The sequence below is a fragment of the Agelaius tricolor genome, unplaced genomic scaffold (assembly GCF_023055355.1).
Source record: "Agelaius tricolor isolate 1412-34295 unplaced genomic scaffold, bAgeTri1.0.p SCAF_27, whole genome shotgun sequence".
NCBI lineage: Eukaryota > Metazoa > Chordata > Aves > Passeriformes > Icteridae > Agelaius > Agelaius tricolor.
The window spans coordinates 10,695,947-10,707,713 of record NW_027269287.1 but is presented as its reverse complement, the minus strand read 5'-3'; the positions used below and the strand labels follow the sequence as shown (position 1 = coordinate 10,707,713).

The 11,767-nt window shown below is 42.7% G+C and overlaps 1 protein-coding gene across 1 annotated transcript in view; it reads left to right on the top strand.

The window, feature by feature from the left end:
- Nucleotides 1-1,945: 1,945 nt before the first annotated feature.
- Nucleotides 1,946-11,767, top strand: part of ENTREP1 (endosomal transmembrane epsin interactor 1) — a 28,375-nt gene continuing 18,553 nt past the window's right edge. Inside the window, exons 1-2 of the mRNA XM_071448716.1 lie at nucleotides 1,946-2,325; nucleotides 4,802-4,858. Of these exons, the coding sequence (XP_071304817.1) occupies nucleotides 2,068-2,325; nucleotides 4,802-4,858 (315 nt within the window). The 5' untranslated portion in view covers nucleotides 1,946-2,067. The remainder of the gene's footprint in view (nucleotides 2,326-4,801; nucleotides 4,859-11,767) is intronic.

The window sequence follows — 11,767 nt, the reverse complement described above, 5'->3', positions numbered from 1 at the left end:
AGTTATGTCATGAACCATGTAGATAAAGGAGAGCAAGTCAGCATAAGTCTTAAATAACTTCACTTTTGTTAAAATGTAGGAATGGAAAACATGCTACTTTCCTGATTGGAAATTCCAATGGTTGACTTGGAGCAACTGCATGAGCAGCAATATACTTCTCCCCATCAAGACAAGTCAGCTTATTTCTTACAGCTGTCTTTTCTTATGTGTATTTATTTTCAGGCATATGTATGAACTTTCCCCACCTGCTGAACAAGAGGCTGGAAAGCAACACCATGGAAAGGGACCTGGAAGTCCTGGTCGATGGCAAGTTGAACATGAGTCAGCAGTGCCCTGGTAGCCAAGAGGGCCAAGCATGTCCTGGGGGGCATCAGGCACAGCATGGCTAGCTGGACAATGGAGGGGATTGTTCTGATCTGCTCTGCACAGGGGGTCTCCTCACCTTCAGGCCATTTTGGGCACAAAATTATGTTAAATAAGTTAAACTGTTAAAGGGTGCCCAAGGAGGGCTGTGAGACTTGTGAAGGGTCTTAAGGAGAAACCATACTAGGAGTGGCTGAAGTTACTTGGTTTGTTCAGCCTGGAGAAAAGAAGTCTGAGGGGAAACGTCATCACAATCTACAATTTCCTTGTGAGAGGAAGAGGAGGGGCAAGCACTGGTCTCTTCTCTGTAGTGACGAGTTATAGGGCCCAAGGGAATGGCCTGATGTTGTGTTAGGAGTTTAGGTTATATATTAGAAAAAGATTCTTCACACAAAGGGTGTGGGCATTGTAACAGGCTCCCCAGGGAAGTGGTCACAGCACCAAGCTGGACAGAGTTCAAGGAGCATTTGGATAATACACTCAAGCACATGGTGTGACTCTTACGGATGTCCTGTGCAAGGCCAGGAGTTGGACTCAATGATCCTTGTGGGTCCTTCCAACTCAGGACATTCTGTGATTCTGCAATTTTTTTTTTATTGGTAAGGAGCACTCTAAGTACTGAATGTTTTGGTTTAAAATAAATAAATAAAAATAAATAAATAAATAAATAAATAAATAAATAAATAAATGTAATAAGAGTGCAACTCCAAAAGAAATTTCTGCACCTTTCTCTGAAAAGGAGCAATGGCTGTTATCTAAGCCAATGACCCTTTTCAACATGCCTTATTTTCCTAAAGTACCAAAAGCTATATTTTTTAAATTTCTTGAAGCCATGTTCAGACTAGCCAAACAGGTGTAAAATTGCTTTGGCTGAGCAGGAGAGTAGAACACACGGATGAAGTAGATTCCAGAGCCTCCTTCCTTGGAGTGCATCAAGTGGAGAAGGACAGACCACGGTAACAGTAAGATTTTCCAGGGAAAATGAGGAAGAGTACTGGAGGAGAATGTGTAGGGAGCGGGGAGAGAGGAAAGATATGAAAACTGCCGGGTAAAGATTCCTCTGCCCCTGTCTCGGACAACATGGCATCGGCAAGCACCCAGGCACGCTCATGCAAATACAACACACGTCGTGCTGTCTGCCAAATCTCGTCCTCTCGTCGGGCTGGGCGCCAACGACGCGAAATGCAATCCAATGGCGTCCCGCACCCTCCTCCCAGTAAAGAGTTATTTTAAAACTTTACGCATAGTGCTCGGTAGCAACAGTGACCAGGGATAAAAGGGCAAAGGAGAAGGGCAAGGGAGGGAGCACAGGAAGAAGAGGAAGGGTAAACTCTACCAAAGCTGTTGCAAAACGGCTGCAGCAGCATCAGCGGGGAGACCCAGGACGGGAAGGATGGTTCAGGGTCCGGGAGAGTCGGGGACGGCGTCCGAGCTCCGGCGAAGCACCTTGCGCCGGGCTCGGCACTGGCTGCTAGGGTGGCCCCGGCCGCGCCTGGCGCTGAGGGCGCTACTAGGGCTGGTGTTCCCCGCAGGGGAGCGGAGCGGAGTCCGCACGGGAGGCGAGGCGGCGGCAGCGCCGCAGGAAGTCGGCGCCCGAGGGGGCTGGCACGGGGGCGGCGGTGGGGCGGCCCCGCCCGGCCCGGCCCGCCGTCCACAGCGGTCGCCCGCCGAGAGCCGCCGCCAGCGCCCCCCGTGTCGCCGCCGATGGTGCTGCCGGGGTCCTGCTGCCCTCTCCCGGGACTCGTCCCGCTTCCCCACACAGGGCCCCTCCGCCCGGGCGCGCCGCGGCACCACCGCCGCCTGTGCCGCCCGTGCCCCCTGCTGCTGTTCCGCTCGCTGCTCGGGCTGGGGCTGCTGCAGACCGGCCTGGGCAGCGCCCTGGTGGCTCTGTGCTTCGGGGCGCTGTCGCTGAGCAGCGCCCCGCAGGTGAAGAACGCGTGTCCCCTCTGGGCCGGCTCCTCGGTAAGTGACGGCCGCGGGCCGGACACGCCATGCTGGGGTCCGGCCGTGCGTGCTCGGCACCTGCGGGGCTGGCTGTCCCGAGGGATGCGTGATCCCGCTCCTCCACGACCGCCTGGAAACAGCCTCCGGGTAACGGGGTAACGGCTTTTTGCTGACAGCTTTGTAGGATGTTTGCAGGACCCCAACGGAGTTACAAACGTCGAGACAAACAAATAGGGGACTTATTTCCTGACGTGCATTTTTGAAAAAAAAAAAAAAAAAGTACTCGGTTATTTTGATTTTGCGCTATCAGACACAGGATTTTCAAAAATTGTTGTGTGTGTAGATGTTGAATGTTTGTGCTTTGTGCCTTTGATCGTAGGCATAAGGTAGAGATAAATCAGCAATGTTCCTGGGGAAAAAATGGATGGACTTAGCACAGTTTTGGAAAGACTACTGAAAGAAGTTATTCCATCTCCTGTTGGGCCCTGCTTTAAAACACAGGTTTATAAATATGGAATGTATGCAAGAGTTTATATTGCAGAAGCTAGGCAGCAGTAAGCAGAAGTTACTAAGTGTAGCAGAGTCAGATTGATTAGTGCCAGTTTGGGCCCTCCGGCAGTCAGAAAGTCATGTACTGGGTTGGGACACAGCTCCTGCTGCCTGTGTGAATAGTATCAGCTTTTCCCTTGCTTTAAACATTTCAATTAAATTGCCATGTTGTTCACCACCTGTAAAAACACGCTCAGTGCAGTTGTTTGGGGATCAAGTAGTTCCTATTGATCTGTATAATGCAGTGTGTATAATGATCTGTATAATGTACACAGTACTTCGGGGGTGAGGGAAATCCAGACCCTCCAAATGACTTTGTTTGGTATCTCTGTTGTGATCTTTCATCCTTTTTGTTTTGTTTTGTTTCTTTTTCTTTTTTTTTTTTTATTCCAACTCTAGGTTAAAAGTTTATGTAACCAATGGACATTCTTTGAATTCTGCACACAGAACCATGCTTGCGCTTTTAAAATGCTTTAAAATTGCATGTGTAAGATAGACTTATTCAGTATTTTTAATAATCAAGAAGGGTGATGATTTTGTTTGGGGTTTTTAAAATTATATTTCTGAAACAATAGTACATTCAGAAAAGTTACCAAAATACTGTTAGGGTGTTAAAATATGTGTGAAAATTTTAGTTCAGAAGCAACCTGGAAAAGCAGATGCCATTAAAAGCTGACTGCTGTGTCTGGTTGGGTGCTTTTTGGTTTGGTTTTCTTTTCATTATGGATGCTACATGCTGACTTGTGAGGGGCATGCCAGGAAAATTTTGAGAAGGACTTTCTTTTCTTATCTTTAACAGATGTAATAAAATAAATTTGCTGTCATTAAGGAAAAAATTATGTCAGTATGATGTGCTTTGTTATAAAATCATGTGTCCATTTTGCAGTTAGAGAATTCAAAAAATACTTTGTTATGAAACTGCAGTTATGTATGTGGTTTTGCAACACCAGTGATGATATCAGTAGGTGTTTTGGCCAAGTCATATATGCGTGTTACGCTAGATTAGATTGATCATGTCAAGTGAATGAAATTACAGAAGGGATTTATTAAAAATACTAGTGGATGACTTCCTGGTTGTTCCAGTCTTCCTGTTTCTTTTTGGGGTAGGAGCTTGGCTGGCTTAGTCACAATGTCCGTCAAATTAAAATATAGCTGCTGACTTATGGGACATGATGAGAAACTTACTTGCCTGCCTTTATAGGGTTCCTATTCTTCTGTGAGAGAGTATTCAGGTATGCTGTTTATTTCAGTTCTGCAGCAATTCTTTATCATTTCTTAATTGTTTGGTCCTATAAGGTAAAGAAAGAATCATAAGATTCAGTTCTGTGATTTAGCAAGTTTGGTCTAAAAACTGCTGTTGCAGGAGAATGTGCTTTTATTTTAACTTCTTTCCTCGCGCTGATACTGGCATTCATCTGATTAAATAGCAAAACTTTTCAGGGAGGTAGTGCTGGTGGTGCTCTTTATTGATTTTGGTAGGGTTCATGCTCAGGGTTTTAGCTCACCAGAATGGTCAGAAATCAGCAAAAGGGAGGAAGGAAGTAGGCACTTAATGAAGTGCTGAGATGGTGATGGAGAGAGGGGAGGAAAAGGACAATTTTTAGATTTGCCTAGCCATGTTGCAGAGAACAAATACTTTGTTGGCTGAAAGCAGTTATTTAAGGCAAATGTAGAGGTTGGAATTGCTGATATACTACTTGTCCTCATGCATGTTTTCTGGAAGGCAAAAGTAAGAAACTAGCATATTTAATTTGGTTGTTATTTCACAGAATGCTCTTAGGATCTAAGAACTTCATCAGCATAGGTATTCTCTGCTTTAAAGTGTATCTTCGTATCTTCCCAGCATTGTTATAGTGTTCCAAAGAACAGCAATAAAAACAGTGTAAATAGCATTTTGTAAACAGTTCTTTGCTTCTTGCTGATGCCATGTTTTTTTATGTTGTAGGCAATCTTATGTGGAATCTTAGGATTAACAACATGGAAGAGACCAATGCGGCTTTTGGTAAGTATGGATTAGACTTTGTAAGGAAATCATAAAAAAAAAGAGCATAATTTAATAGTTGTCGGTAAAAAAATAATCACCCCTTTCTCCTTTCAAAAAAATAGTGTCTAGTCTTTATTTTCAAATTGCAGAATCATAATTATTTAAAGAGAAGTCAAAGACCATGCAAGGCCATATTCATTCCTGCATGGATGAAGTCCCCTGTAAGGGCAAGAGTGACCATGTCTGGAAGAATTGTTAATATTATTTAAAGCACACATTTTATGGGTTTTTTGTATAAGAAAATGCTGGCTTAGAATAAGTAATTTAGTTCTCCAAGGTTGTGCAGCTTAAACTGAAATGAAGGAGATGGCTTTAAATCCTAGCTTAGTTGTAGTTTTTTAGTTTTTGACAATGGGTTTGAGAGCTAATTTAACACCTTACAGCAGGATCCAGTGCTAGTTTCATATACAGTTGACATTGCATTGCTGTTGGAGTAGATTGATGTGCAGGGTGTGTAAGCTGTTTCCACATGTAAGTGAAATCTGAAGCTGTGTAGCTCTTAATGTCTCAGAGCTGGAATTTGAAAAGGAGCTGTGGAGTTGCTTTTGTTTGTGTGTGAGTTGAGGGAGTTTTTTCATTTGGTTGGTTGATTTTGTTTTGTTTGCTTTTGTGTATTTGCTCAGAATTTTTTACCTTACTGTCACTTCTGAAGACTTTTTTCGGGCCAAGGCAGTTTAATTTTTCTGCAGCACTCTTTTGGTATCCACATGGGTATCAGTGAGGAGTACCAAGGATTAGATGTGTGAGCTGTGGATAGAATCATAGATTCACCAAGGTTAGAAGAGAGATTTGAGATCATCAAGTCCAGCTATCAACCCAGCATTGCCCCAAATCCCTAACTACATCACCCAATGCTAGATCCAGATGCTTTTTGAACACCTCCAGGGATGGTGACTCCACCACCTCCCTGGTGCATCCTATTCCAAAGCATGACCACCCTAACAGCAAAAAAGCTTTTTCTAGTATCTAATCTGACTCTCCCTTGTCTCAGCCTGAGGCCATTCCCTCTTGTCCTCTCACTGCAGGCACTGTATCAGATTTAGGCCCCGACTCACCTCAGCCCCTTACAGGGAGCTGCAAAAAGCAATGAGGTCCCCTCTGAGCCTCCTCTTCTTGAGATTAAACAACTCCAACTCCCTCAGATGTCCCTCATGAGAGATGTTCTCTAGTCCTTTCAGGAGCCTTGTTGCCCTCCACTGGACAGGCTCCAGCCCCTCAGTGTCCCTTTTAAAGTGAGGGGCCCAGAACTGAGCACAGACTTGAGGTGAGGCCTCCTCAGTGCCCGGTCCCGGGGCTCGATCCCTGCCCTTGTCCTGCCAGCCACGCTGTTCTAGACACAGGCCAGGGTGCCACCGGCCTTCTTGGCCACTGGGCACACTGCTGGCTCATGTTCAGCTAGCTGTCAACCAGCACCCCTAACATCCATTGTTGTTTCTCAGTGTGCATTGGTTAACATGGCCTATTTTTTAGGAGTTTTGTGGCTATAGAGAGGAGCCCACTGTTAGAGATTCCCAATCTGGAAGGACCATATTTTCATCAAGATAAACGTACATGCTCTCAGTCTCAAACTGCCTGAGGCTTGCACAGTACTCCTCTGTTAATACTGCCTGTGTTCTATGCTGTTTCTATAGCATGTTGTTGCTCTTTCACTCTTTAACATTGTCCTTTGTATAAACCTTATTTTCCTTTCCTAGTTTTACTTAAATAGAAAACACAAATTATTCTTGATCCCCTCTTTTATTTCAAATGGTCTTTAGGATGGTCACATGCTGAAGGAGATTGCCCTGGGATATTATGCAGCAGGAAGGTTTTTGACATGAAATTGATAAAAGCTCTGAGCAGCCTGCCATGATTTCATAGCTGACCCTACTTTTGAGCAGGAGATAACACAGGAGTCTTCCTCAGCTCTCTTACAGCCACAATTATTCTGTGATTCTGTGATTCTATGTAACTGTTTGGGGTTTTTTTCTTATTTGTATGTGCATTCTATAGAGGTTTGATTTTTGATATCCAGATTAGATCAGCCTTGACACTGGGAAGCATTTCTGCTAAAAGAGCAGTGAAAGCCTGGAACAGGCTCCTAGAGATGTGTTTGATGCCCCAAGCTGTCAGTGTTCAAGAGGCATTTTGGACAATGCACTTAATACTGTGCTTTGATTTTTGGTGAGCCCTGAAGTGGTCAGGCAGTTGAACTAGATGATTGTTGTAGGTCCCTTCCAACTGAAATAGTCTATTCTATGTGGGAAAATAAATAAACATTAAACTCTTCTTGAGGGTAAGGAAATAATGCCTTAAACTAGCTACAGTCTTTCAAGGACAGATTGTTAGTTTCTGTGGGCATATTTATGCTTGGCTAAATATCTATTATGTCTAGCCTCTACTAACTTGAATGTTTTCTCTAGGGAGTTATGGAGATGCACTATTAAACGAATTGTAAAAGCAAGCTTCCTAAATGTCTCAGCAATGAGATCATTACACAGTCATGACTTAGAATTATGATATTCATAAGGAAGACTAGAAAACTCATTCAGAACTAAAACATATCCATTTGTCAGTTGTGACTGTCCTCCTCTTACAACTCCTTATGTAAAGCCTTAGCACTCCCAGTGAAGGTTTCTCACTATCTGTGTTTGGTTTTTTGTGAAGGGTCAGGCTGTCATGGCTGCCACTTCAATCCAAGGCCTTGGTAATGGAGAAAAGAACCAGACTGTAGTTTGTTTTGGTTTTTTTTTCTGTGATGGCAAGATTCTGGTGCTGCTGATGCTTGAAGAAAGCACAGGGCTGCAGTGCTGTGAGGAATGAGCTGGGGATGGGCTGTGGTGTTTCAGCCACTCGTTTTTTTCCTTGGCGGGGAGAAAGGAAGGAAACACATTGGTTACAGATGTAGTGGACCTTTAGTAGCACCATCGGTGAAAAAACAGCCGTGAAGAGGAATGGCTGTGATAAGACCTTTTAGTAAATAAAATGGAGAGCCATATTTGGGTTTTGCCACCCACACTGTTTTACAGCTGTATTAACAGTGTGGGATGATACTAGATAAATAATATATCTCTGAGAGAGGGTACTGCAAGGCAAAATTAAGTCATTTATTTTCAAGGACATTTTTGCAAGGAAGGCCTAGCCTTGAGCAGTACAGCTACTGAGAAGTCTGGTTTCAGTCCTTCCTTGATTTTAAGTGTTTGAGGGATTTTCATTCTGGATATCGATATCAAGTGTCAATCAGTTTTGGAAGTCATCTTGTAAAGCTTGTGCTTTGAAGCTGATTTTTCTTTGAGGTAATGCTGAGTTAACACTGGACTCGATGGTCTGGGAAATGTTAACGATCCTATGTTTCTTCTTCTTTAGGACTGTCCAAGTACATTAATGTGGAAAGGGAAACTCACCACCTATTCCTCCAAGTTACATGGGTATTGACTCTGAGCTCTTGTGGGCTCAATCTTCCTCAATGTTACCTTCCTCCATGCATGGAATCTGGTTTCTTTCTCTCTGCTCCTAAGCTCCTTCCTTTCACACAGTTTCAAATCTTAGTATTACCTTAAGGAACTTAAATTCTTTCAGAGAGTACATCAGTAAAACTGATTGTTAGTTTGTTTGTGTATGTTTTGAGGGCAGTTCATGTCTTTGACAGGTCATGCTAGCTGCTACATTTGTGTCCTTACTTGTATGCCAGATTGGACTGATTTGAGTTTATGTTGCATTCCCAGGAGTTGCCAGGAGCTGTTCAGGCTTTGCTGAATGCAGAAGCCCTTAGGTAGTGAAGCATCCTTTCCTTTCAGTCATGCACAAATTAGTTACAGCCCTGGAGAGTGCTTTTTAGGTGACTCTCTGTGTTTGTTTCTGGTTTTGGGGTTTTTTTCGCCAACTGAAACCAAGACTTCAAGTTAATCATCTCTCTGGTGTCTGTTTGGTGCTTGAGTTCTGCTGCTAAAGAGGAGACTTAGCTGTGATTGAATGAAAGGGAAAGGAGCGCCAGCGTCCAACAAGACACTAGCCTGTTGTGCTGTGCAGTTTAACTGCTGCAGCTGCAAGTTCTGGGGAGCAGATTGGTCTGCAAAATGCATGGGATCAAGAAGTCAACAGAAAACATGCAGGCTAGTTGGATGTGCCTGGCTTTCAGCTACATCAAGTACTGCATGCTTAATGTTGTTTGCTAGTACGGCAGCTTTTGTGTTCATACATGCCGTTGTTTTCATGTAAAGCTTTGAGGAGTTTGACAGAAAAATCAGAGTTGCACATCCAGCATGAGTCATTCAGTCTGGATTCTTCAGATATTTTACAGTGTGGTCCCATAAGGATTTGAAATTTTTATTTGATCCACTTTTAATTTAAATGTGTTATTATAGTTGGTTAATGAGAAATATTTACAGATCTTACTTTGAAAACAAAAAGTTCATGGAATTCAGGCTTTATTTATAACCTGAAAAATTTTGAAGAATTTATTTGTGGTAAACTTTGTATTTAATTGAAAATTTTTATCCAAAGAAAAATATGTTCCAGAAAACTTTAAATAAAGGTTTCTTAGGGCTGACTGCTGCTATGATATCTGCACCTTGACAGATTTTCATTAATTTGACTAAAATTTAATGTATAGATCGAGATATTTCATTCAGGTAGTGTTCCTAAATTTTAGCTCTGCTAGTAACAGTGAACTGTGAACAGAAGCTCCCTAGCTTCCCTGACCCTGAAAACCAGTCTCTCCCTAGGCATGGGCTTTATAACAAGCAGTCATTTGACTTGTGATAACTACTGTAGTAGTATCTTTTTCCCTGTATTTTAGAAGTAAAATAGTTCTTTATTAACCTCTTTGCTCACACTCTAGACTCCAGCATTAGGTCAGTAAGTAGTAATTATGCAAAGGTTTTAAAGTTAGTATAAGCAACTAGAAATACTCTTTCAGGAGTCAGATTAAGAAAAGCTATTAGAAGCTTATAGCCATTTATATGCTGCAAAAGCTTTTCTCTCATACATGCAGCATTTTAGTGCTGCATTTAAAATATGTGACTTTTTTATTAAATGAATTAATTTGTCTTTTCATGTGGGGCTTTCCTTTGTTCACAGTTGTATTGTGGGTTTCCATACAGTACAATGAATAGCTCTCACAACTGACAGAAATCTAATAAGGTCATCCTATGAGTTTTAATTATTGTTACTGCTGCTGTGCATGTGGGCAATTAATAAACAGATGTACTCTTTTCTACAGGATGTTTATAAAAAATATACGTCAGCTGTAAACTGATATAAGAGTTGTTGAAGCAACTGTTTTTTCTTTCATTTAAGTGCCTGCTTGGGCATCAGTCCTGCACATGCATGTTCAAGTGAAAGCAGTTCTTCTCTGGCATTAGATACTTGCTTCAGTGGCAGCAGCAGCAGCAGGACAAAAAGGAGCTTCTCCATGCAGAATGAAAGATAGTGTGAGAGCTTTACCATGCAAATTTATTCTTCCTTGGAGTCCTCAAAAGGCATGATGATGGACTTTTTTACCTGAAAAAAAAATCATACATGCAAGACTTTAGCAAATATGAATAGAATACACTTCACTTCTGTGTAGTTTAATTCATATGAAAGTTCCTCACAGCTTTCGGCAGCTGTTGACAGTCCATGTGTATCTAATGCTCTGAAGATGAAGCTGTGAGCCAAACTAAGGCCATAGTTTGAGTTGTTTCCATTTTTATAACTGCAATTAACACCAGTTACATCTATTTTAGTTTTTGAAATACCATGTTTGCTTTTCTCTATTTTTTCTAAATTGAGAAGAACTTCTTTCCTCTGGGTAGAATCTTCTGTTGCTGGGTTGAAGTGTAACCCGTTTTTACTTGTAGGTGAGTAGACATTTAAATTTGCGTCTGCAGGAGAATATAAGTAACTAATTAAGCTGACAGAGTACCTGTTAGATGGGACAGTGAATGACTGAATAAGTGGGCATAGAGGGCTGTGATCAGTGGTGAAAGCTGAGCCAGCCAAGGAGCAGGGGTGAGCCTGAGGGGTAGAAAATGAGGAGCCATACCACTGAAGTGAGTGCTCTGCACAGTGAATCTGAGTGCACTGTCAGCACAGGTGATGCCGAACTGGAAGGAATGGCTGATACACTAAATATTGCCATTTGGAATGACCTAGACAGGCTGATGATTGCATTGAAAGGAATCTCTTGAACTTCAGCAACGTGGAAAACAAAGTCCTGCCTGCGCAGGGAAATTACCCTATCGCACAGGAGGGAACAACATGGTGGAAAGCAGCTCTGCAAAGAAAAACCTGGGGATCCTGGTGGACAACAAGCTGTCCATGAGACAGCAAAGTGCTCTTGTGGCAAAGACTACTGGTGTCCTGGGCTGGATTAGGCAGAGACTTGCCAACAGGTCAAGGGATGTGATCCTTCAAACACCTGGAAAGGTATGAAAGCTGTGGCTGTTCAGCCTGGAGAAGAGGAGGCTCAGTGGAAATCTCCTACATCTCCATTAACAGCTGATGGGAAAGAACAAAGAATAGTGAGCTAAACCTTTCTCAGTAGTGCTCACTGCCAGGACAAGAGGCTGTGAGCAGAACTGAGAAAATAGGAAACTCCATCTGAACACAGAAGATAACTTTTTTACTGTTCTGATGGTTAAAAACTGGCGTAGGTTACATGTAGAGATAAGTCAAAACTAACTGGGCATTATATTCAACAGCTTGCTATAGGTCACAGATTCATGGCATGTCTGGGTTGGAAGGGATCTTATGCTTCCAGGTCCCTTGTTGTGACACCTGCTTGAACAGGAGATTAGATTTAAATGGTCTCAAGAGGTCCCTTCCAATCTCAGTTATTGTGTAAAAATGTTGACCAGTGATGGAGCAGAAAGAAAAAAAGGTTTTTTCTCTTGACAGTCAACTGTC